The sequence below is a fragment of the Electrona antarctica genome, assembly GCF_951216825.1.
Source record: "Electrona antarctica genome assembly, chromosome: 9".
In the NCBI taxonomy this organism is placed as follows: Eukaryota; Metazoa; Chordata; class Actinopteri; order Myctophiformes; family Myctophidae; genus Electrona; species Electrona antarctica.
Genome location: NC_136790.1, coordinates 32,079,897 through 32,105,421, shown reverse-complemented (window position 1 = coordinate 32,105,421; position 25,525 = coordinate 32,079,897). Strand labels below are relative to the sequence as shown.

Here is a 25,525-nt window from a genome sequence, read left to right as displayed (position 1 = left end):
TGACTGAACTTCTCACTCTATCTCTAAGGGAGATGCCAGCCACCCGTCGAAGAAAACTCATTTCGGCCGCTTGTATTCGCGACCTTATTCTTTCGGTCATGACCCACACTTCATGACCATAGGTGAGAGTAGGAACGAAGATTGCTCGGTAGACAGAGAGCTTTGCCTTCTGGCTCAACTCTCTTTTCGTCACAACAGTGCGATACAGCGACTGCAATACCGCCCCTGCCGCTCCGATTCTCCGGCTGATCTCCTTCTCCGTCCTCCCCTCACTCGTGAACAAGACCCCGAGATACTTGAACTCCTTCACCTGGGGTAATGCCTCATTCCCTACCCGGACTGCACAATCCACCGGTTTCCTGCTGAGAACCATGGCCTCAGATTTGGAGACGCTAGCAAGCATACGCCAGCGGTTTTTCATTTCCGGCTTGTACCGGATCCTTTCACCGGATCTAAATGGGAGTGTTACATTGACGCAGCTGCTTATAATCAATTGTTATTAAAAAAGGCGGGATAAGGCGTCATCGGCGCCGAGGTACATACGAAAATAGGCGTCAAAAAGGTGAAACTGGCGCCCGGTGAGATACTGTAAAGAGAGTTCCATTCCATTCCATTCATTATCTCACATAAAAACCGATATAATCTCAACGATTGAAAACTTGAGTTCTTTGACCCCTCAAATCAGTTCTCTGTGGTCTGACTGTGTTCTTTCGCCTCCCAGCAACAACTATACGTGGGCTCTGTGTTGGGTGTGACCCACCTGGCTCTTCATCGCTGTGACGTGTACGGGGAGGTCTGCGCTGACTGCTGTCTGGCCAGAGACCCGTACTGTGCCTGGGATGGAAAGTCCTGCTCCCGATACTCTGCTTCACAGAAGAGGTGAGTACCAACATAGTAAAGACACACACACACACACACACACACACACACACACACACACACACATACACACTATAGGGGTGTCAATCTTTTGGTATCACAATACGATTCAGTTTCGATTCCCTCATGCTGATGTAGTATAATATTTATATTTCTTTATATTTATATTTCTTTTTATATTTAATCTCCCCTTGCAATAATATAAATATACAAAGGCAAAAAGGTAGTATTTCTTTATGCTAAAACTACCGTTGATATATATATCAATTCTCAATGACTGAGTATAATACGTTAAAGTAATGCAAGAAAATGAACAATGTTTGGAAGTTGTAGGGCCACTTCACCCATTTTGCAACCAGATCTTATTTGTATGATGTTTGGGAGACAAGAAACACTTTCCTTGGGTTTTTATGTGGGTAATACGTGTTTTTAGATATTTTAGTATTTCAAAGTGTCTGTGATGTCATGGACACTGGTCTCACTGCTGGATTACTACAATTACCATAATGCTTTGCTGCACTCACCCAACCTTGTGGATAAGGGGAGGGCTGTCTTACTGAGACAACATGTAGTCCAGGAAGGAAGTGAGACCAGTGTCCATGACATCACAGACATTTTGAAATACTAAAATATCTGAAAACACATATTCTGTCCTCCCCAACATCATTAAAATGAGATCTGGTTGTAAAAGGGGTGAAGTGGCCCTTTAAACAAACACCTATGTAATGAAATACTGAATTCCTTATAAGCATATCTTATTTCAAGTCACATTCTATTTTTGGAACACATTATAATTGAGCTTGTTGTTTTGGAATGTTGATCTGACCCCTCTAGGCGAAGCCGCCGGCAGGATGTAAAGTATGGCAACCCGATCCGGCAGTGTCGTGGTTATAACTCCAACGGTGAGAGACAACATCACTTTGTGCCAAATACCCAAAGACCGCAGGAACAAGGTTCTGCAGTTAAACAAACAAAATCATAACAATAGAATTGTGTCGTAAGGCCTCACTCACACTGTTGCAACATGCATACAACATTTGTCTTGTGTCTTGTCCGTGTTTAATGGCCGCCCCAATGCATTTCCAATGGAAGTCACATGGTTTGACAAAACATTTTTGTTTGATGGCTGTGTTGTGCCCCCCTCCCCCCCATCAAACAAAAATGTTTTGTCAAACCATGTGACTTCCATTGGAAATGCATTGGGGCGGCCATTAAACACGGACAAGACACGGACAAGACAGCCGTCTCAATAGTGTGACTGAGGCCTCATACTGTTGCAACTTGCATACAACATTTGTCTTGTTTTGTCCGTGTTTAATGGCCGCCCCAATGCATTTCCAATGGAAGTCACATGGTTTGACAAAACATTTTTGTTTGATGCGGGGGAGGGGGGCACAACACAGCCATCAAACAAAAATGTTTTGTCAAACCATGTGACTTCCATTGGAAATGCATTGGGGCGGCCATTAAACACGGACAAGACACAAGACAAATGTTGTATGCATGTTGCAACAGTGTGAGTGAGGCCTGAGGCCTATATCAGGTGGATGTTTCTGTACGCGTGTATTGCATGTTTTTGTTTGTTTTGGTTTTGGTCTAAAAGCCAAGTGTTGGTTGAAGACAATAACCCTGCCACATATTCACAGCCAATAAGAACACTCTGGAGGCGGTGCAGTACGGGGTGGAGGGCAGTACCACCTTCCTGGAGTGTCAGGCCCGCTCGCCCCACGTGTCTCTGAAGTGGCACCTGCAGAGAGAGAACAGCGACCGGAGGAAGGAGGTGAGCAGATATCATTGTCACTCTAATGCAGTAATCCATCACAGTGAAATCCTCAGTGTTCATTTCATTTTACTTGTCGTGTCATGAGTACATTCACACAGAACATGAATAATATGCAGCGATAAAGTGAAAGCGAATAAATGGCATCTACCTGTATGACTGAGGCATCAACTATATGAATAGTTTGGACTCTAAATGTATAATATACCAGTATAACCAGTATGTAACCAAATGGACTCCCAATTTTGTAACTCTGAGAGTATACAATTGGACCCTCCAGGACCCTCTTGGGTTTTGGTTCGATTTGTACATTCTCAGAGTTAAGTTTAAGCTGCAATCGACAACTTCTAGATCCTACCCATAATTCAAACTCGGTTCACAGACATTTCTGCCACTGAGCTATGACAAAAACCTTGTTTGCATAGAGGATATATTATAATATATAATAACTAACTCCGCAAGCTACGTATCATATGTTTTCAAAAACATTCTTGAGAGCAACATTTGTAAATGTCATTGTGTGTTTGTTTACATGGTTGTCATGCTGGATACGGCATAAAATTCAAGCAGCGCAGCCAGGTGCTCTGACTATACAGCGGTCTGTTATTGAATCCATCGGTCATTATCTAGAAATAACACCCGACTGAATTCAGCGATTGACCTCATTGACCAATCAAGCATTCAACCAAGCCGTGTAATAGTGCAGTTGAATGACCTCTGACTCTCTCATCCTGTCCCTAACAGATCCGTTCAGAGGGCCGCATCCAGAAGACGGAGCAGGGCCTCCTGATCCGCTCGCTGCAGTCCTCAGACAGCGGCGTGTACCAGTGCACCTCCACGGAGAAGAACTTCAAACACACGCTGGTCAAGCTGCAGCTAATGGTGCTTTCCAGCCGCACCGTCAACAACGTGCTGGTGGAGACGGGAAGTCCGGCCCTTCCCCCGCTCGCAGCCAGCGCCTGGACGCCCAGCGCCGGCCAGTACAAGGACCTGCTGACCATCCTGAGCCAGCCGGAGATGGGGCTGATCAACCAGTACTGCCAGGACTACTGGCAGCTGGCGGACGCCGGCGGTCTTCAGGGGGACACGATGTTGGCGGGGCCCAATAAGGCCAAGGGCCTGAAAGAACTAAAGGAACAGAAGAAGCCCCGGAACCGCCGGCATCATGATGAGACAACGGTGTCTCCGGCTGAGACATGAGGAGTTTGACATGTATACACACACACTCACGCACACACACACACAAACAAACACGCACACCCACACGCACGCACGCACGCACACACACACACACACACACACACACACACACACACACACACACACACACACACACACACACACACACACACACACACACACACACACACACACACACACACACACACAGTACGTAATGCCAAATTCACACCGGTATTCCACTTCTGTTTGCTGAGAAAGCCGCGAATGCATTGTCTATGGTGAGAAACGACAACCACTTACCCCGCTGCGACAGAAGGTGTAGCCAGCAAAGAGTGGTGTGACAAAGTAGAGAAAATGTCAACTTTGCCGCTGCCGATGTGCAGGGAAAATGAACAGCAGCCAACCAGACGTGCTTTGGTTTGAAATAGGTGTGGACTACCCATGAAGCTCCACGTCTCCTTTGTGAGTTTAAGTTGTACTACTACACACCCATTTAGCACTGCTGGTGTGAATTTGGCGTAAAGCCTTCTGCTATTCCTGGGTTCTGTTCCTTTCATGTCCACTTCCTAAATGCTGATTCCTCTCCGCACAAACACTCCAAACTCAAAAAAGGGGAAAGACTTTGTCAAATGACAGGAACGTTGAATTATTATGATGGACAACAAAATCAACAGCCGCCAACAACAACCAGGTCCTATGTAACTGTCTGTGAAAGTACACAGTATTTATTCTAGGTTGTAAATAGTATTTCTTTGTACTTAACTAGAAGACATGTTTTTTTTTCTGTGAATAGGTAAATTTGTGCAAATATTGTCGTTATTATAATAATTCTATTGTTGTGTTATTGTTTAGTACAGTGTGTTATTATATGGAAGATATCTTTATGTTTTGTCCTTTTTTTGAGAAACAGCAAAGAGGCTCTGAAAGGTGGTTACGTGGGGAGTGACAAGGACTGATCGATCGATGCAGAGACATTCAGACAGAGGCGTAGTGAAAATGTCTCCCATGTTAGATCATTTGACTGCTGGCAGTATTTAGTCCTTGTGATGGAAGTCAGGTACTGGTGGAGTGATATTCCAGAACGTCCCTAAACTCCTGCTCACAGAAGAAGTCGCTGTACGATGATGGACAATTCTTTCTACTGCAAAAGGCACAGCCAATGTGAAAAGGGCATTTTCATTGAACGATGAAAGAGAAACGAAATGCCCACCGATTGCAGCTTTTGAAAAGATCTCACGATGACCACGCGATCACGTGAGAACGAAAGGCCCTTCGTGACAGTGTGACATACTTCACCTTCAGGACGCAGCTCTTTTTGTTGAGTGATGTCCTAAATTAATCCAGTCCTCCAGCAACCTCCTTGGCACATGCGATCAATTAAAAAGTCAAATGCAGTTTGTGTATAATATTTACACTACACAGTAAAATAGGCAGTGTTCATTTCTCTCAGAGCTTGTACAAAAGTAACCAAATGGACCCTTGCAGACCATTTCTAATTACATGCTCTGAGTTAACGCAACACTGAGGACTTTCCTGTGCATGACCCATTTCTTCCAAAAATAATTTGATGTCAGGTGTTTGTTTTGTTTGTGTGAATATTACATCTCAATGTTGTATCCTTACAAACGTGATCATGGTGATGAGCTATTTATTTTATCATTTTATCGATACTAAAATTGAAAATAACATTGCCTTTTCTTTTCTCATTTGAGACAAGAATCTCCAGCAGGCAGCTATACAGTATGTGAGTTTGGGAAAAATTTGAGACAAAGCACCTTCTGTTTGCCAAATTGGTAATTTACGCTGAGTACTAAGTTCTGAGTACTCATTTCTGATAAGTACTTTATCAGAAATAAAATGTATACTGTATGTGGCTTTATGTAAAGGAGAGCATTTTGTCTGCTCAATGGATTTATTTTAGCTCTCAAGCTCACCCCAAACTTTCTTTGAGTTTTCATTCCAGCCAATTCCATGCTAAATATCAGTTTAGTTTTTTAGTAGGTTTGTCAATTGGCAGATCATGTTTCAAGCTGTACCAGGTAAATTGGTCTACACCTTGAGTAGATCATTACTGCCAACAATTGTGCTAATTGCAGTTCTGAAAGGTACTCTACTTACTGGTTATCTAAATTCTGTTCTCTGGTCAGTTCATCTGAGCAGGTGATGGTGCCCTGCCATCTTACATTGCACAAATCTTTACATGTGCCACTAACTTAATGTAGAATAAGAAACAAAAGCTCTTTGTACAACCTCCATATTGTTAAAATTGTATATATTCACAACCACTAAAGCTTTATTTATGCTTCAGCAACAGAGTGCCGTGTGATGTGGTCGCTTGACAAAAAAAGAACGTGTTTTCAAGTGAAAAATGTTGATGCGTTGGACAATTTTCTCAGTTGAAAATGTGTTTGTATTTTTTGTCGCAGGCCACTTTGTCGCCGTGACATAAATCAGGCTTAAGATGATCACCACCAATCCTGAAGAGAAATATATACCAACATCTTCAGACGGTGGCTTTTCCTTGTGTGCATGGCATTTCTATTATATGTACAGTATATGATATTTGTCCAAAATGCTATGTTGTCAGTGGATGTCTTTCTTGTTGTGGGAATATGGGAATATTATCAGTGCAAGAAAGATGTACTCATGCCCTTATGGTGGAACATAAAATACAGAGGACACTTTTCAATTGTGGACTCTCGCTCTCTCCCTTCTGTTTATGAAAAGTGCATAGATTTGCAAATCTCAGACATGCATCTATTTAATTTTTCTGTGTTTTGCAAACTGCTATGGGTCATTGAGGTAAGGTCATGTATGATATAATGCACAGTTGGTGTTATTGTAATGACTTGTATAAATTACTATCTTTCCTTCCTTGTTGATGTTGCTGACTAATAAATTAAAGCTCTATATTTTATAATAACAAATGTCCTAGTTTGTTTACCTTTGATGTCAATATGACAATATAACACACCTTGCCTTGTTTGGGCAGTTCCTGCTGAAATCAGTTTTTTGTAGGTACTAAATATCTCACCTGATGACACACTAAGGTGAGTTTCAGTGATGTCATCAGAGTCACTGATGGCAGAAACTGGTGTATAGGGATTATTACATAGGGATTATTACGTACTATTATTATAAATTATTATTAAGTACTATGGCATAGTACTACATCCTAAAGGTATGCCAGTTTTATGACGCTATACCTTAGACAAGTTGCTGACATGTAATATAACAAATAACATGCACTTTACACATAACCTACACATATCTGTATTCAGTGTGTCCTGAATTTCCTTATTTTTAAGCTATGAACTTGGTCACTTTCAGTTCACACATGTGTGATTTTTCTATTGGAACATGCTAATCACATTAGCTTCTCTCTAGGTCGTCCTCAGATGAGCCCTAGCCATCCTCCAGCTTATTGAAGGTTAAGTGACAGCACAACTGCAAAAGTGAAAGCTGTGGGTGTGAATAACCACACCACAGAAGTATGTGCACTATAGGGAAATTCTGTATTTTTCAGTATGGCTATGAAAAGCCCCAGCCATGACCTTTCTGCAACTATTGTTTATTGTTGTCTCCACCAGGCCGAAGGCAAGTATGTTTTGCACTCCGTCCGTGTGTCTGTCCATCCGTCCGTTACCAGCTAATCTCCGGCACCGTTAACCCGGTCGATGCCAAACTTTGCACACACACTCCCTGGATGCGATGAACCTCTGCCCCACATTTTCCAGAATGGCCTGTTATAGTGCCTGTCAGGCAGCTTTTCACATTTTTTACCTATAACTGCACCAATCTGCGTGAACCGTTGCATGCACACTCCCTCGAGGCCAAGACCAACCTTTGACCTGCATTTTTCACATCTGCCTTTTATAGCGCCACCAGGAGGCCAACTTTTGGAAAACACATTTTTTGATATTACTCATCCAGATTGTGTCCAAAAATCGCGCAAATCGTTACACAGTATCTCTAGTCATGTGCTCAAGACGGATTTGTCCGATATTTCATATTCCATCCTAATTGGCTATAATTGGCTTTCAAAGTTTGGCCCGTTTAGAACAAAAAGCCTCAAATCATGAACACAACGTGCAATTTACGTGAAATCTTTCACGCACTTTCCTACTAGGCTGAGGAATATATCCCACCCTTTTCACATTGGCCTGTTATAGCGCCACCAACATTTTTGGCACAAAATGCCTCAAATCATCCATTGCCATCAAATTGTATGAAGAAATGGCACCCTTTTCACATTGTTTATTTTTGTTGCCCTGTTATACAACCACCAGATGAAGGCAGGCTGCAATGTCCTGCTCATCCAGAATTCTATCCTCAGAGATGCTATGACTGATCTGGCTCTGCATTTCCTCAACAAAATGAAGAAAATTGTTGCAAAAAATCATGTTTTTATTACTCCTAAACATTTTGCCAAACATCACACACAAGGGTCCAGAAGATTCAAAGGGGAGACAAAAATGATGCTGACGTTACCAGGGCGTTGTCTTCCCCGTCGGAAATAGCTCCCGCATAGGGCAAGACTTAGCTGGGATTGGGAAGAAGAGAAGCTCAATCTTGTCTGGGTTCAGCTTGAGGTGGTTGGAAGACATCCACTGTGAGATGTCAGCCAGGCATGCAGTGATGCGCTCTTCCACCTGAGTGGCAGAGGGGGGGAAGGATAGAAAAAGTTGTGTGTCATCGGCATCACTTTAACAGCTGAGATGGCAGATAGGCAGTTTTATGTGCATGATGTATGATGTTTTTTTTTTTTAAACAGAATCAAACTACAAGCTAGTCTCATCAACTCTCCTTCATGACAATTCGTAATGCTTTATTTCAATGCCGGTCCTAAATGAACAATGTAGAGCTATAGTCTCGCAGCTCAATTTTGGGTAAACTGGATTTTATTTAGTTCTTGTTTAGATGCATTCGACCAGATTACTGGGCAATAAAGTTTTGACAAGATAAGTGATTGTATAAATTGCTTCGTGATTGAGTTAGTTAAAAAGTAGGCACTCCTTCTTATGATTGAAATACTTCTGCTCATTTCTTTTTTTACTATGTATTAATGTGAGTGGCCCAAGAAAGTCTTTCATCTATTGTAATTCCCAGCAATCTGGCCTCCTTAACTTGTTCAATGTGAGCTCCATCCAAATAAACACTTAATCTGTGTTCCTTTCTCCAAGCATGTTAGAGCTTGTTGCAGAAGTGTGAGTGTAGGTGGTGGGGGGGTTAGTTTCGAAGTTGTAGCAGTCAGATGACGTAAGATGGTGCGTGGGTTTATACACATGACTTTATACCCGAGACTGTGACATTTGATAGTATAGACGAGCCGTCACTGGCTGCTTTGCTGGTTAACCACAATGGCACATGGTCCTACGTCAGCAGAGAGGTATCATAAAAGTCTGTGGAACAAGATTGAGTGATCTTTGCACTGATCATACTGATCATGATGGCGTGTTTGAATCTTCACCTGGGAGTTGTATGGATATTCAGTATAGTTGTTATTAGTTTTGCTGCAAACTGCAATAACAAACAGGTTGAGAATAATTCTGGGCGATGCTGTGATCTCTGTCTACCAGGTAAGATTTCATAATAATTGCTTTTCAGCCAGTAAGGCTTCGACAAGGTTGTTTTAGTTTGAAATCATGAAATGTATAATCCTTATATATCCTTATCTATGTGAATAACTGTTTCTGAGTACACACACACACACACACACACACACACACACACACACACACACACACACACACACACACACACACACACACACACACACACACACACACACACACACACACACATTTTATTTTAATTTTATTTAATTTTATTTAATTTTATTTTATTATTATAGTACTTAATGTAGTGCATATCATTTTTGAAGGTGAATACATGAAGGAGATCTGCTCGGACTCTCAGAAAAGAGTCTGTGTTCCCTGTGAGAAGGGTTACTACTCTAAAGGATATACCCCCAACCCTTGTGTCCAGTGCTCAACATGCGAACATGGTAAGAAAATACTAGCTCTGGTCCATATAGCCTTAAGGAGAAGGCTATGTGCCAAATAAGAAAATACTGACTTACATGACTACAATGTTTGATGTAAAAACTACAATTACGAAAACAATGTAAAGCAAGTAAAATGTTTTTTATTGTGGTGGTGAGTCTGGTGACACTGCAGTCTAACAATAATTCAGTTTTTCAGAGGCATTTCTGCAAAATGTGTGACCTTTGTGGTGATTGTTTATTCTCGCTTCCCAAGTTTCCTGGCTTCCGTGCATGTGTGTGTGAGACGAGTGTAGGTGTGGCCCGCGCCCAGTCGCCTGATTCGGTTACCAGAATGCTCGCCTCAAAACACAATTGCCTTGGGCGTACAGCCGGGGTAACTGCTCTGCCTGGTAGCCTATTCCTAAACATAACGCCAGTAACCTAACCTAAACGGTTAAACCTAATCTTATTCCTAACCTTAATCTCAGTAAAACGGTGCCAAAACATTCCTAAACTTAACCCGAAAAACTATGCCTAACCCTAAACTTATTTCTAACCTTATTCTCATTCCCGGCGTGAGGTCGGTGGAAGAAATGAGAGCAGGCGTGTTTTAAGGCGAGCATTCCGGTTACCCTCCATTCCGCCAGGGAGTAACCTTGCAACACACAACGCTCCTCAGAGCGGACGGGGGGCATACATTAGTCCGACGTACCAATAGTCCGACATACGTGGCCGGTTAAGACTCACCCGTGGCTCCGACATACGTGGCCGGTTAAGACTCACCCGTGGCTCCGACATACGTTGCCGGTTAAGACTCACCCGTGGCTCCGACATACGTGGCCGGTTAAGACTCACCCGTGGCTCCGACATACGTGGCCGGTCAAGACTCACCCGTGGCTCCGACATACGTGGCCGGTTAAGACTCACCCGTGGCTCCGACATACGTGGCCGGTTAAGACTCACCCGTGGCTCCGACATACGTGGCCGGTTAAGACTCACCTGTGGCTTCCGCATGCGGTTAGGGTTAGTTTGGGGTAGGGTGTTGGAGTTAGGGTTAGTTTGGGGTAGGGTGTTGGAGTATTGCGTGTTGGACTGTTAGTACATCGGACCAAAGATATGCACCAGTCATTTTAGGCACGGCGACTCGCTCGCCTCACGGCTTGCTCTGCAGTGCGTCTCGTGGCTCCAGTCGCTTTAGACAATTAGGGGCTGTAGTCTGTTTTCACCTCACTGGGGCGAGCGTTCTTCGCCAAGTGGGGCGAGCGGTCCCCCGCTGGGAGCTAGCGCTCTGCGCCAAGTGGGGCGAGCGGTCCCCCGCTGGGGGTGAGTGTCCCACACCAAGTAGGGCGAGTGTTCCGTGAAAAGAATGGAGGCGAGTGTGTTTTGGTGCGAGCGCTCTGGTTACCTAAAAAAATTGCCAATCTACAAGTTCGCAAGGCATCACGATCGTGTTGCAGATTGGCTATATTTTCATTTTTGGCACCAAATATCTTCAAATGGGGTCCAGGCAGGGCCAAATGTACTGTATCAATTTGGGTGTCCTTCAAATGAAAATTATTGTATTATATTATATAATAATACAAATGTCTTTTGACCTAAAGTTTTCATAGACTTTTGGAACTAAAATAGGCCTGTATCTATTTCCACCATCTATTTGAACTCTCTCAGAGTTAAACTAACTCTCAGTGGTGACAGAAACTTGTTTTACCCTGTTGTTCTTATTTTCAATATTATTACATTGAATCATCACTGAAAAATAAATGAGGGCTGCTGCCGTTGATGTATTTCCAAGAAAATGCATAAAGGTTGAATGAATAACCGAAGTACATAAAATATTTCCGGACAATGGAACATGTGTGGTTGATTTCTTATCTCTCTCAGACTATGAAGGGAACTCAGACTGTACACCAACCACGAACGCAGCATGCAAATGTCGTCCAGGCTTCCTGTGTTCCAACGATGTCTGTTCAAATTGTCTGCAACAACAATGCAGTAAGGGAGAACAACTGAAGAGACATGGTAAGAATGGTTATATTTGTTTACCGTACATTCATTTTAAGACATGATTTGAAGATATGATACTTTAATGTCCGTTCAGAAAAAAGTGTGTCTTGCATCACATCAAGGTTCAACTAGAAAGATATGCTCCGCGCATATCTCTGCCAGGCTGGGTGGCATACAGGGGTGTGGGTGAGCAGCTGTCAGGACCCAAGGAAGCTGTGGGTGAAATAGCATTTCTAAGATATACAGTTCAGCTATTTGTATTTCTAAAAATCAGATCCGTCTGAAGTGTGTGTGTGAGTCAACCAGCAGCAGCTGGAGGTCAATAGGTCATGGTACAAACAGACATTCCATGCTCAAATAGACAGACCTAAACATTCCATGCTCAGACAGACCGACACACAAAGCAGTTCCTTGGAGTGATTAGCACCACTCAAAAAGTGATCTTATAAGATCATGTGTAGTTGTAAGACAAAAATCATGTTTCAGTTGTCGCAGTTGTGGCTACCCTTAAGGGTCTATAAGTGAAATTGCTTTTCTTATTAAAATTTGTGGTCAACTGTCTTTTTTTTCCGAGATTAGCACCAAACAGACAGACCCACAAACACAAAAAACAGACAGACGGACAGACAGACAGACGCAAACACATCTCTGTCCCTGGACTTTAGCCTCTTTGGCCCATTTCAGGTTCTAGAACAATGCTCGTTGGGCACCGGCCTACTCAGAAACGATGCAAGTTCGAACGATGCCATTGGGGAATGCATGCCCCCCCTGTTACGCAATACCCATTATACCCATTGTCAGAGTACCCGTTGGGTTGCCATGGCAATCATTTGGCTCATTTGGGCCACGGCCAGAGGCCGGTTCTGGACAACGGCCTATCCTGACTCGAAGCTGGGCACTGCACTCCCATGGTTCTCGAGATACCCGAATTACAGATGATAAAACTGTGCATTTATTGTAAGATGGACATTAACCAGAAACCATTTGCTTTTTTGCAGGACAAATTGATTATAGATATACGTGTGAACCATGCCCAGATAATACATATTCTGACACAAATGATGGCAAATGCAAGACATTGACACAGTAAGAACCACTATTCCAATAATCTTATGAGCCAATTTGATGTTGTTTTGCAATCCTAATCAATCAATCAATCAATCAACCAATCAATCAATCAATCAATCAATCAATCATTCAATCAATTCATATAAATCATTTCTTCCTCTGATCAACAGGTGCAGTGAAATTGGCATGATGATAGAATTTGCAGGGAACAAAACCCACAATGCAATTTGTCATATTTTTGGTATGAAGATATTTAACAATACAATAAAGTATTTAATTAAAGTTATTCAAGTAAATAATGCTTTCATTTGAATTACATTTGAGTGTAGTCATTTCTATTTTCAGTGAAAGCAGGTGACCCCACCAGAGATCCCACCAAGGTGGTTCTTACAGTAGGCTTTTTTACAATTGCCATCACCTTCCTTATCTTCCTGATCCATGCCTACATCAAGAACATCAATAGGAAGCGCAAAGACAGTAAGCATACCTGAATATGTTGACTAATCATGCATGTACTTGAAGATATTTGCATCATTATCACGTACAGGGCTCACATCTCACATAGAGTAAAGAATATTTAGTTAAAATTGAACATGATGTTTTCTTTCCATCTCAGAGAAATGCCATGCTGCCAACAGAGTTATGATGTCACCTGCAGGGTCACATGAATGTTCCTTGTCAAAGGAGGAGAGCGGAGGACAGTCCATCCACCAGGCCGAATCCAGTGATGATGACAGTGCAGCTCTGTCCCTGAAACACATCACAGTTTGCTAAATGGTGAAATTGACTGTACCAAGTTGTTGCCACCAACCATCTCTGTGGCTTGGCTTCCTCTGCCATTCAGGGAAGCAGTCAAGACAAGTAGATGCCAAGCCAAAGCAGATGGAATTGCTGTCATGACAGAGGCTCTCGTCTGAGTGTGTGTGGGATGATAGATGACTGGGTACGTCACACCCAGCTCAGAGTCTAATTCGTTTGGATTTGGGCTCAGGTGATTGCTTAAAGGAGCATTCAGTGATTTGGAAAACCCCCGGTATGCCCCGGTAACAAGATGTGCTGCATGTGCACATGCGCGCACTACAGTGGGGGGACAGGCCAACAGCACGCACACCAAGGCCTGCCCCCGCTCGATCATGATTGGCGGGAGGCCCCTCTCTATCCTGATTGGATGAAGGCTGGCCACCTAGCCAAAAACGAAACCTACGTTTTCTTTTTTACCCCAGTGGTTAACTGGGGACAGGGAGGTCAGCACACTCTCTATAGTAGGGAGGATTATCACAACAAAACCAAAAAAGAACTGATATTTGAATTAAGTGAAATCACTGAATATACCTTTAAATTAAACATCTACATCACCAACACCACAATGACATACACATTCTGGTTGACTGGAATACTGTAGGCCAGTAGGTCAGATTGTGAACAGGTACGATGGACATTATATGCTCATAATAGCCTACTATTATCTTGGGAATCTGTCCTCCAATGTTACAATAAGAACTCCAATCACTTATTTTCAGCGGACCTTGACATGTTATTAAGTTTGTGATGACTGGGTTATTGTAATGCCATCTGCCAGATTTTTAACAAATTCCACAAGACAAGACTACTTCTAAATTCATACATAGCCTTGCCATATAGCCTCGGAGACCGCAGACATTCCTTTAGATGTACCAATGCCCTATGAGTAGTCACTGCCGCCTTTTACAAGACGGAAACGTTTGTTCCTCTTTTTCCAAAATTCTTCATGCTCTTGTGTTTGATTATGTTTGTTTTTATCCTGACTATTTTCACTAGTATGTTATATTGTTCTAAAGTACTTTGTCACTTTGTTTTAAAAAGTGCTATACAAATAAAGTTTTTTTATAAACATAAGCCTGTTTGAGGTTAACACATTACCTATATGTAACATTATAATCAAATTAATGAAGCTATAAATAATGTTATTACATACTTGTATTGTCACTAGTAATTACTATTTAATGCATTACTTTCAGAAACAGTTTTTCAAACTTCTAATTAACTATTATATGCTAATGAAAATGCAGTTGGTCTAATTTGCTATTTTGACTTGTATTGATTTTACAATAGGCATAGCCTACCGCTATACCATAGCTGCGACAATACTGTAGTGTCTGCTGCAATAAATATTACAAGCTTATAATAGATGGGTGAGGCAGGGTTTTATGAAAAGATAGTTAATAGTTTTTTTTAATTACCTTCCACAAATACAAGTTTATGGAAGCATATATGTGATGTTCCGGACGGGGCGCTGGCGGACACAATTTTGTCTGTTGGTCATAGTCATATGACAGCTGGCCGCAAAGCACTTCCCCTCACAACAACAAGTCACACAGCACAGCAGACACAGCGTTGAGTTGAGTGTGTGACCATCAACATCACCATGCTGGCCCTCATAAACCGGCTTCTGGACTGGTTCAAGACTCTCTTCTGGAAGGAGGAGATGGAGCTGACGCTGGTCGGACTCCAGTACTCTGGGAAAACAACGTTTGTTAACGTGATTGCTGTAAGTCCATCATGCTAGCACCGGCGCTAGCTATGCTAATGCTACTCATCATTGTGTGGGACTGTGGGATCACGTCAGCCCAGTGCTACATTGGCGTTTCCTTGCTCCAACGGTGCATAATATGAAGTTCTTTAAAGAAATCAGCAGGTTTATGTTATTGACAAGTTCACCGACTTAGTTATCTCAATTGCTAAACCTCTTAACTAGTGTTGATGTATCTATTGTTATTAACTAGCTTTTAATGCTAATGCTAGCCTGCCAGCCAGCAGCAGGTCAGTGTACACACATTTGCCTGCTCATTGCTTATCGAGTGGGCCACCTGTTTTGGCCACCATTTAAAGCCCCACATGGTACAGTAACTCGGATTTAGTTTTAATGCAAGTATACCACTTTCATACATAGAGAGGAGGAGGGCCATCAAACATTGTTAGTCTTACATTGTTAGTTACTGACCTGGGCTCTTAAGAACTTTTGTCCATTCCAATACAGAATTTATATCACTTTCAGCAATCTTCATAATCTTTCATTCTTAAGGAAACATTTTTTGGTGACTTTAACCACTATGTAAACGTTTTTGACTGGGATACCCCAGCGCTCTATACTAGACCACCATTTTCCCTCTACATCAAATGGCCAATCTATAAGCTTGCCATTTTCATCAAATGTTTGCCCCAGAATAGGGACGCTAGGGTTGGTAGTAAGAGGCTATATAGCAGCCATGTGGGGCATTTTCAAACTTGTAAAGTGACCAGACTTGTTTCCTCGTCTCCTGTTATGTTGCGTGGTAAGTCACTCACCAGAAGCCCATATTTAGCATCTCTGTCCTATCTATCTTCTCAGCTCCCTGTACAATATGTAATCATAGTTATTTCAGCTCATCAGTGTATGCTGAAAGCAAACACTGTGCTATCATTCAACTTTAAGCATATACATCACTGGGTTGAGCACACGCCTATTTCAGTGTAAAATGTGGTACAAGACGGTGTTACACTACACTTGAGTTCACAGGCTATGACACAGACAAAATCAGATGGTGCAGTTAGCAGTAGCAGTGATGATGACTCCCTCTGTTGTCATTAGTGTGCTGATGTCAAGATTGAGACTCACTGTAAAATACATATACAGCTATTAAACCTAATAAAGTGGTATGATTTACTATGCAGCACATTGACGTATGGTCTTCCTGTGGTTGAGGGTGGAAAACACCCCCTGCTTTTGAATACATTCATTTAACAACCACCTTTCTTGCACAAATGCTTTTTCTTTTTCATATTTTAACAGGGATTTCTAAGTCGTATTCTGAGAAAACCCAGGTTCTTTGCTGGCGGGTCTATTTTCAAAAGCTAATCACCCAGTTCGGACTACTATTAGCAATGGCTTGCCTGTTTGCAAGGATACAGTTAATTGGATGCGATTGGGATGCATAGATAGGATAAAAGTTGGCCTTATAGAATATACTATCATGAAAAGCTATCCTAGTTCATCAAGGGATTGTCTCTTATGACCCAATCTGTCGTTGCGATATTTGCATGCGTGGAGGCTGTAGTGTAGGTGATTTAGTGACGTAGGTTTTGGCCTATACTGTGTATATTTTGCGAGAGTGAAATTGTTTGTGTTGGATGTGGGGGCGGTTCTTCCTGTCACCTACACAGTCATGAGACTTGTGCACTAACTTCCACTTAGCTTTGTCAGCTGACTACAGGCAGGTCATGTGCTTTAAAAAGTGTATGCCAGCCCAGACATGCCATACGTACGTACTAGTCAGTTCATCCTGTTTGGGTTCATCACCATGGATACAAGAAGGAACATTCTAAAGCTGCAACTATCCATTATTGTCTCCACCAGGCCGAAGGCATGGGGAGAGAGTATGTTTTGCACTCCTTCCGTCCGTCCGTGTGTCTGTCCGTCCGTCCGTCCGTGTGTCCGTCCGTCCGTCTGTGAACAGCTAATCTCTGGCACCGTTGGCTTGATCGCAGCCATACTCTGCGCACACACACTCCCTGAATGCCAGAGCTGAACCTCTGCCCCAAAGTTTTCACATTGGCCTGTTATAGCGCCACCAGGAGGCCGCTTTGTGCAAAACAAATGTTTTGACAGTACACCTACAGATTTTGTCCAAACATTACGCAAATTGGTACACAGTCTCTCTAGAGCCATTCAACGAAACAGGTCTTTCAGATTTTTCAGACTCCATCCTGATTGGCTAAGATTGGCTTCCAAAGTTCGCAGGAGTGCTCCGTTTCAAACAAAATGCTGCAAATCATGAACACATGGTGTGATTTCCGTGAAATTTTGCACGCACATTCCCACTAGGTCGAGGAAGAAATGCCACTTGAATATTTTCAACTCAGCATCATGGTGGCGCTATAACTGGCCGATTTGTGTTTTACCTATAACTGCACCGATCTGTGTAAAACCATGTATGCACACTCCCTAGAGGCCAAGGAAAAACCTTTGCCTGGAATTTTTCACATCTGCGCTTTATAGCGCCACCAGGAGGCCGACATATGTAAAACACATTTTCTAATATTACTCCTTCACGCAAATTTCACGCAAATCGGTACACATGCTCTCCATAGTCATGTGATCATGTGATTTGTTTGATTTCTCATAATTATCCATCCTGATTGCCTACGATTGGCTTCTAAAGTTTTCAGGAGTAGCCCGTTTTGTACCCGTTTAGTACAAATTGCCACAACTCCGCAACGCAGCGTCCGATTGCGGTGAAACTGTGCATGCCTATTCCCACTACTAGGCTGAGGAAGAAATGCCACTTCACAGTTTTCAAATCAGCCTCATGGTGGCGCTACAACAGGCCAAGTCGCGACACACACACACACACACACACACACACACACACACACACACACACACACACACATGTTTATATTACTCCTAAACATTTTGCTAAACATCACACACAATCCTATCCTCCTGGTGGAGACCTGTGCCCAGAAGGGCACTTTTTCTAGTTTTCTTTGTGATTATTCTATCTGACTTTTTTGATTAATCATATAACCGAGATTTTATTTTTTAATTAATACTGTGTGTGTGTGTGTGTGTGTGTGTGTGTGTGTGTGTGTGTGTGTGTGTGTGTGTGTGTGTGTGTGTGTGTGTGTGTGTGTGTGTGTGTGTGTGTGTGTGTGTGTGTGTGTGTGTGTGTGTGTGTGTGTGTGTGTGTGTGTGTGTGTGTGTGTGTGTGTGTGTGTGTGTGTGTGTGTGTGTGTGTGTGTGTGTGTGTGTGTGTGTGTGTGTGTGTGTGTGTGTGTGTGTGTGTGTGTGTGTGATCATCTACAGTTTTTCAGAAAACTGTTTGGTTTTAGAAGGCATGTGTAGAATTGCCAAATCGGTGATTCTGTCATTAAGAAAATTAGAATTCAAGAGTGTTTGTACCATTCAATTCACTGAATTATTATTATAGGAGGCAATTGATTTAGAATTAAAATAAATATTCCTATTCTGAACTATCTTAATAATCCTAATAATGTTTTAAACGGTACAACATATAAATCCTTCATATCTTGTTAAGAGTCAATTTGTAATCAGTCAACTAGTACAGTATATATTGCAATGCTCAGCTTGTCCTCTGGGATCTCTATTTATATTATCTGAATAGTAAAGGAAAATATAGTAGTAATGGTATAGTAGTACAAGTATAATACATTGTATTGCTACATTTAAGAACACATTTGATTCTCATTGCATTCTGTGTATATACCTGCTCAAATGTTTTGAAATGCATAGCCCATAATAAAAAGATGGTTCTGCAAGCAAAACGCTTACAACTGCATCAGAAAAGGTGCATTTCTAATTTATTGTTCTCTTTTTTTCAGTCTGGGCAGTTCAGTGAAGACATGATCCCCACAGTCGGATTCAATATGAGGAAGGTCACTAAAGGAAACGTCACCATCAAGGTAGATATTTGAACATTTATCCAGCCGTTACCTCATGTTGTTCACTAGACCAATGGCTCTCAATGTGAGGTGCAGGGAACCCTACGGGTCCTTGAGGCGGTTCCAGGGGGTCCCCAGCAAAATGAGAGAGAGAGAGCAAAGAGAAATACCGAAAAAACATTTCAAAAGAAATCAATCTGGGTGCAGAGGGTTGGACGTCTCCGTGACCAATGTGAGGACCAACTACGAGTATGATATACAGTACACTTCCACTGTAAATGTACAAACCCTCTTAGTCTGGCCTCTTATTTTATCTCCAAAACATCTAACCTGCACTGTCCCTCGGTTGTACTCGTTCATTATCATAACCTTTATTTCAATTATCCTATCCATCTTTGTTACTCAAGAGAGAACCTCAACATTTTAGTCTCTGCTACCTCCAGCTTTGCTTCCTGTCTTTTCCTCAGTGTGACAGTCTCTAAACCATACAACATAGCATTAGCTGGTCTCTTAGTGTGACAGTCTCTAAACCATACAACATAGCATTAGCTGGTCTCTTAGTGTGACAGTCTCTAAACCATACAACATGGCATTAGCTGGTCTCTTCATGTACACCTTCCCTTTCATTCCTGCTTATACTTTCGTATCACACATCACTTCTGACATTGTGCTTTTAACTCATTAGATCTGGGATATAGGAGGGCAACCAAGATTCCGGAGCATGTGGGAACGCTACTGTCGAGGAGTTAATGCAATTGTGTGAGTATTTCATTTTGGCCTCATTAGATTTCTATAAGGATGTATTGTGACCTGAGCAGAACATAAACCACCTAAGCACTATTTTAATACTTAATCATAGGGCTGCACAATTTTGGCCCAGATTATAATTTTGATCAATATTGATACACGGTTATTATTAACACAATCAGTCCCGGGATTCCTTCAAAATAGGAGCTCTGGGGTGCCGGTGTTCCAGTTTGTCTTCAGACCCTGTTAACTTCAGACCGCGTCAACTGTCACCGTAGAGACGACAGATGTTGTTCACAGCGACAGAATGCGTAGCTGTCCGCGTGCAATGCCTTTTATTTTTTCACAATGTCAAAACATACCGATGTGACAGATTTTTACATTATTATAGTCTCATGCGCCATTCTATTCACAACGTTTTGTAACCATAATCAAATCACAATATAAAACCAGCCATTAAAACACGAAACAGACATGGTCACTGGGTTAACCTGAGACCTCATTCACCACACTGTTTTACAACACTGCTGTTTAGTACAGATTTATTTTATCTAATCTCTCGCCAAGATCATCATCATCATCTATTATTCATCATGTTATCCTGTATGGCTACTTAGAAATAGTAAATATGACGTGCATGATAGGTTAGAACCGTTAGACAGTTTGTTTATAACTTTACCTATTTATTCATTCATCGATGCGTTTACTTTGACGCATTACATAGGCTGCATAGTTAATGTACGTGACATATGTTTAATCATTCATACTCCAATGGCGAATTTATTAAAAGCTAATGATGTGTTGTTAGACAGTCACAGGAAGAAGGGGTTGTCTTCCTGTCTCATTCTCAACAACAAAACGTGTCTAAGGTCCACACAACGCAATGTGAGTGTCCGTCTGCCTGACGATTCTTTATCCAGATAAAAATCGGTCACATCGGTATGTTTTGACATTGTGATAAAATAAAAGGCATTGACGCGGACAGCTACGCATTCTGTCGCTGTGAACAACGTCTGTCGTCTCTACGGCGACAGTTGACGCGGTCTGAAGTTAACAGGGTCTGAAGACAAACTGGAACACCGGGAAAACATGGCCGCTTTTACTCTGAACCCCCCCCCCCCCCCCGCTAAATATTCCAAAGCGTAGTATATCCATCAGATCAAAACCACGGAGAGCGCCCTGGATTAGGAGAGACGATGCATTCTTTCTGCCGCGCTAACAGCTAAGTGAACGGGACGCTAATATGAACGAAGAGCGACGCGTACGGTGGCCTAAGGCTTCGTACACACATAAAGAACAACTGTGCTGTGCTCTGCCTGTGTTTCACGGCCGCCCCAATGCTTTTCCAATGGAAGTCACGTGGTTTGACCAAACACTTGTTTGATTGCCCCCCTCCCCCTATCACACACAACTGTTTGGTCAAACCACGTGACTTCCATTGGAAAAGCATTGAGGCGGCCATAAAACACGGACAGCACAGAGCATGTTTGTCTGAATATTATTCTCTCGCCTGATATCATTGAAGATGCGCTAGGACGTGTACACACGTCATTGCAACCCGTCGGTTGGATTCCCTAGGACGTGTGGACACGTCGGATGGACGGAACCTGTTAACAAAAATATTGAATTGCGGGAAGTAGAAAATGTTATTAATTGTGCAGACCTACTTAATTGTATCTTGTCGCATAGAGAAAATTGCTGATCTATAAGCTACAGATTTTTTTATAATGATATGCTTAACCCTTTAGCTTTAAGACCTCATTTAAAAATGTATGATTCTATATCGATGGTTCTCAAACTATTTCATGTCCGGTAGATAGATCTACAAGCTCGGCTATGAGCTTGTAGATCTGCTATTTTTCAAATTTCAACAGATAAAGTTAAAATATTGGTTAAAGTGGTTAAAAGCTATAAGGCAACACAGACACGTCCTCTGGTCTAAATGTGTTAAAATAGGGACACCACTGACCCTTGGAAGTGATTGATTGAAATTTGTATTTCACAGTATGTAGAATGGCTACATTTCAAACGAAAGCACAAGTCAATACAAAAGCTGCTACTTTGAGGACGAAACCATGAAAACCACTAAGAAGTTAAAGACATATACAATTTTAATTACACTTTTCTATGAAAAACAGGAAATCATCATTAAAAGAAAAGGGTAAAACTGACTGTGCCAGATCTATAATTGTTGTAATTTTGCGCATTTTTAGATACATGGTTGATGCAGCGGACCGAGAAAAGGTGGAGGCGTCAAGAAATGAGCTTCATAATTTATTAGAAAAACCTCAGTTGCAAGGAATTCCTGTAAGTAACCCCCATAAATAAGCTTCTTAATTCCTACTATTCATGGTAAAAAGTGCTATTTATTTGTGAGAACTAGCCATTCCTTGAAGCATTTTATTTCATTAGAAATCCTGGTGTCCTAGAGGTTAAAATTGTTCTGCACTTTCAGGTTTTGGTACTTGGTAATAAAAGGGATCTCCCAAGCGCTTTAGACGAGAAACAGCTCATTGAAAAAATGTGAGTATGAAATATTTGACTGCATGTCTGCAAGACCTATGCTGTAGTCTGTTGTGGACTTTGTGACTAATTAGTTGTGCATTGTTTTAATGTTTTCCCAGGCGACAATGCAACATTTTAATGTAATGGCTTTATATAGAAACATATACAGCAAAATGTCATGCCATCCCTGGTGTAGATAAAAAGTTCACACTAGATCCTTATAATGTTTTTATTTGCAAACTGTCATACCACATTAAAAGATTCCGTTGAGTCATACCAGTAAGATGCCTGAGAAGCACAAAGCCGCCTAGGTGACAGCAGACTGCTGGGCGAGCACTGGCACTTTGGCATGGGGGGGTCAGATCAACATATGGAATGAATTCTGTACTGGCCATATGGAGCGTGCTGGGCCTTAATTTTCGGGCCTGTATAGTGGTCCAGGCGCATGCCACATATAGGCTCTGGCCTGACAGCGTGTTGCGTGTTCGAGTCCCGCTCATGACGACCTTTGCTGCATGTCTCTCCCCTTATCTCTCCCTCTTTCCTGTCTATCTTCACTTGTAACTATCAATAAAGGCAAAAAGCCAAAAACAAATCTTTAATAATAAAATGAATACTCATATTTATTTGTTAATGTATCCCTTTTACTTGCTTGTAAAGGAACCTGGCAGCTATTCAAGACAGGGAGATCTGCTGCTACTCTATTTCCTGCAAAGAGAAAGACAACATAGGTGAGTTGGTGGTGATGTGACATGCCAAGACATAAAAGAACACTGCAAAGCCTGGTTTATGCTTAGTAAGTGGGTTTCCTGCATCAAAAATAGCAGATCTCCAAGCTCACAATGTGTTACAGTGGCTATTCTTGGTGTGCAAGATGTGAACAGAACTAAGTCTGAATCTATCTTAAAAGCTGTGCTTGTACCCGAGGCGGGGCTGGCAAAAGGGCCTTTCTGTGTGGAGTTTGCATGTTCTCCCCGTGTCCCCTAGGATAGGTACCCTCACAAAAAACATGCAGTAATCCTGGTCTCTAAACTACCTCCCCCTGGCCAGCCGGGGCACCTAATGGAGGTGAAAGGAACTGGTCGGAATAACGTGTTCCTTCCACGCGCTACGTCCAGCTGGGGAAACTCTCTCCTGTCAGGTGAAAAAAAAAAGAAGCAGCTTGGACTCCTCATGCATAGAAGGAAGCATGAGGTCAGTCCGCTGCCCCCCCCCCAGGTTGGCAGAGGAAGTGTATCGCCCAGGATTACATAGAGGATAATTGACACTGGGTGAAAATATGCGTTTTAGAAAAAATAGGTGAACAATCTGTTTTAGAACCAATGGCCTAACTCGGCACACCTTCCTCTTTCATTCCAGATATCACACTTCAGTGGCTCATCCAGCACTCGAAATCACGGAGAAGCTGAAAGAGCAAGAGGTGTTCCTCAGCTGCATCTGCCATGTTACCTTCATGTCACACCCTCCTCACTCTGTGATGATGTACAGTTGTCTCTCCAGCTCACACACTGCACCGTTCATGTTGCCCCCTTTCTATCGTCTCACCCCGTAACCCAAACGATGCACTACAAAAACACGTCACACCTGAAACCAAATTTAGGGAGTCACAGAATCGGCATTATACCTCTTGCTAAAGCCTCTGCTCCAGCCCTGTGGAGGAGGAAGACTTGAATATTAAATGTACCTTTTTACTATGCCGGCATTACCCAATTGATAGGCAACCCCAGCAGATTGTAACTAGTGTCCAACGTCACTTAAAGGATGGATGGCTTAGTCAAACTGGCCTCTTTAAGTCACGTGAAATGTTTTTCACACATGCCAGGGGAAAGTTGAAGTGGACATGTTGATATTCCCTGTTTTGGACTTGTCCTTCTATGAGATTGTATCCGTTTGATGATGGCTGTCAACCTTCTGCCAAATCAAAGTGTTTCTCCTAAGGACATTTGTTATTTTAGAAAAGACAGCAATGAAATTGTCATGAATTAAGCAGGTATATACAAATATCAAGTTGGTGAACTTTTTACTGATGGGAGATATGCTTGTATGAAGATAATGATTCTATTTAAAGTTTGAATGTATAGAAGGATAAAGCTGTAGTGGGTCAGTATGTTGGAATGCTGTGGTTTTGTGCTGCCCTTGAGCTGAGAGCGTGGCAGGATTCAAAGTGCCTTGTGCAATATCTCTCACCTCGGACGCAAAGCAGCATGTAAGGTGTGCCTACCGGAGCAAAGCACTCAAATATATTCAAGAAATAAAATGGCATGCTTTTTAATTTAGACAGTGTACTGTTCTTTGTAATCAGTGGTCTAGTCTAGTCTAGTGCAGTGATTCTCAACCTGTGGGCCGGGACCTCTAGGAGGCCCTAAATGTTTTGCATAATGTACAACATTGTTTTCTCTGTTAAACTGTAAACATACCAACATGCAAATATACAGGGTATTAAAGACTTAAGACCTTTTTAATGCCAAATGGTCAAATATTACGTAAGAGAGAGGCAAACATTATGAAAATAGCCGAAGTTTCATGATATTTATCTGTGGAACAGAGTCAAACTCACCGAGCCCCTAAAGATTAACAAGGAAAGGCAGCAAGGATACCATAAGCTCATATCATGCAAGCAACACAGCAGTGTTAACATACCACATTTAGCAGATTTAGAATTTAGGGCTAATTCAATTGTATGTGTTATTCAAAACAGCCAATATACAGTGGCTGAAACCTATTCTGCATGGTCATTCAGTTTCTGAATGGGAACAATACATTTAAGTAAAAAAATCACACCTGTGTGAACTGACAACTGAGTGGTGTAAGGTCTTATATAGACTGATCAGCTGTGGTCTGACGTAATGAAATCACACCCGTGTGAACTGGGTGACCATAGCAACCGTTCTCATTTTTTGAGCACAGACAGACACGTAAACTAACAAAGCCAGTTGTAGGAGTGGTTTACACCA

The 25,525-nt window shown here is 42.1% G+C and overlaps 3 protein-coding genes across 5 annotated transcripts in view; all 3 read left to right on the top strand.

Annotated features, from left to right (window-relative positions):
• Positions 1–6,758, top strand: part of LOC306930135 (semaphorin-3F-like) — an 82,056-nt gene extending 75,298 nt beyond the window's left edge. For all 3 annotated transcript variants that reach the window (XM_079510885.1, XM_079510884.1, XM_079510886.1), the window contains 4 exons: positions 722–879; positions 1,714–1,781; positions 2,526–2,659; positions 3,404–6,758. In XM_079510885.1, coding sequence (XP_079367011.1) covers positions 722–879; positions 1,714–1,781; positions 2,526–2,659; positions 3,404–3,859 — 816 coding nt within the window. In that variant the 3' untranslated portion in view covers positions 3,860–6,758. The remainder of the gene's footprint in view (positions 1–721; positions 880–1,713; positions 1,782–2,525; positions 2,660–3,403) is intronic.
• Positions 6,759–9,285: 2,527 nt separating this feature from the next.
• LOC306929142 (tumor necrosis factor receptor superfamily member 9-like) lies at positions 9,286–13,730 on the top strand. Its single transcript, XM_079509560.1, has 7 exons — positions 9,286–9,420; positions 9,726–9,848; positions 11,709–11,846; positions 12,830–12,917; positions 13,070–13,140; positions 13,245–13,376; positions 13,516–13,730. Exons 1-7 carry the CDS (start codon positions 9,288–9,290, stop codon positions 13,671–13,673), a joined length of 843 nt encoding a protein of 280 aa, XP_079365686.1. The 5' UTR covers positions 9,286–9,287; the 3' UTR covers positions 13,674–13,730.
• A 1,481-nt stretch (positions 13,731–15,211) lies between these two features.
• arl8ba (ADP-ribosylation factor-like 8Ba) lies at positions 15,212–24,847 on the top strand. The gene is made up of 7 exons (XM_079509958.1): positions 15,212–15,426; positions 19,260–19,340; positions 20,005–20,078; positions 22,280–22,373; positions 22,522–22,589; positions 23,232–23,302; positions 23,931–24,847. The coding sequence occupies exons 1-7, from the start codon at positions 15,304–15,306 to the stop codon at positions 23,978–23,980; spliced, it is 561 nt and encodes a 186-aa protein (XP_079366084.1). The 5' UTR covers positions 15,212–15,303; the 3' UTR covers positions 23,981–24,847.
• The last annotated feature ends 678 nt before the right edge of the window (positions 24,848–25,525 follow it).

Bases quoted from the DNA above. Each gene is read 5' to 3' on its own strand.
- LOC306929142 (XM_079509560.1), top strand. From the start codon at position 9,288: ATGATGGCGTGTTTGAATCTTCACCTGGGAGTTGTATGGATATTCAGT. The intron at 11,847-12,829 runs GTAAGAATGGTT...GCTTTTTTGCAG, and splicing joins AGAACAACTGAAGAGACATG to GACAAATTGATTATAGATAT. The intron at 13,377-13,515 runs GTAAGCATACCT...TTTCCATCTCAG, and splicing joins CAATAGGAAGCGCAAAGACA to AGAAATGCCATGCTGCCAAC.
- arl8ba (XM_079509958.1), top strand. From the start codon at position 15,304: ATGCTGGCCCTCATAAACCGGCTTCTGGACTGGTTCAAGACTCTCTTC. The intron at 15,427-19,259 runs GTAAGTCCATCA...TCTTTTTTTCAG, and splicing joins CGTTTGTTAACGTGATTGCT to TCTGGGCAGTTCAGTGAAGA. The intron at 22,590-23,231 runs GTGAGTATGAAA...TTGCTTGTAAAG, and splicing joins AAACAGCTCATTGAAAAAAT to GAACCTGGCAGCTATTCAAG.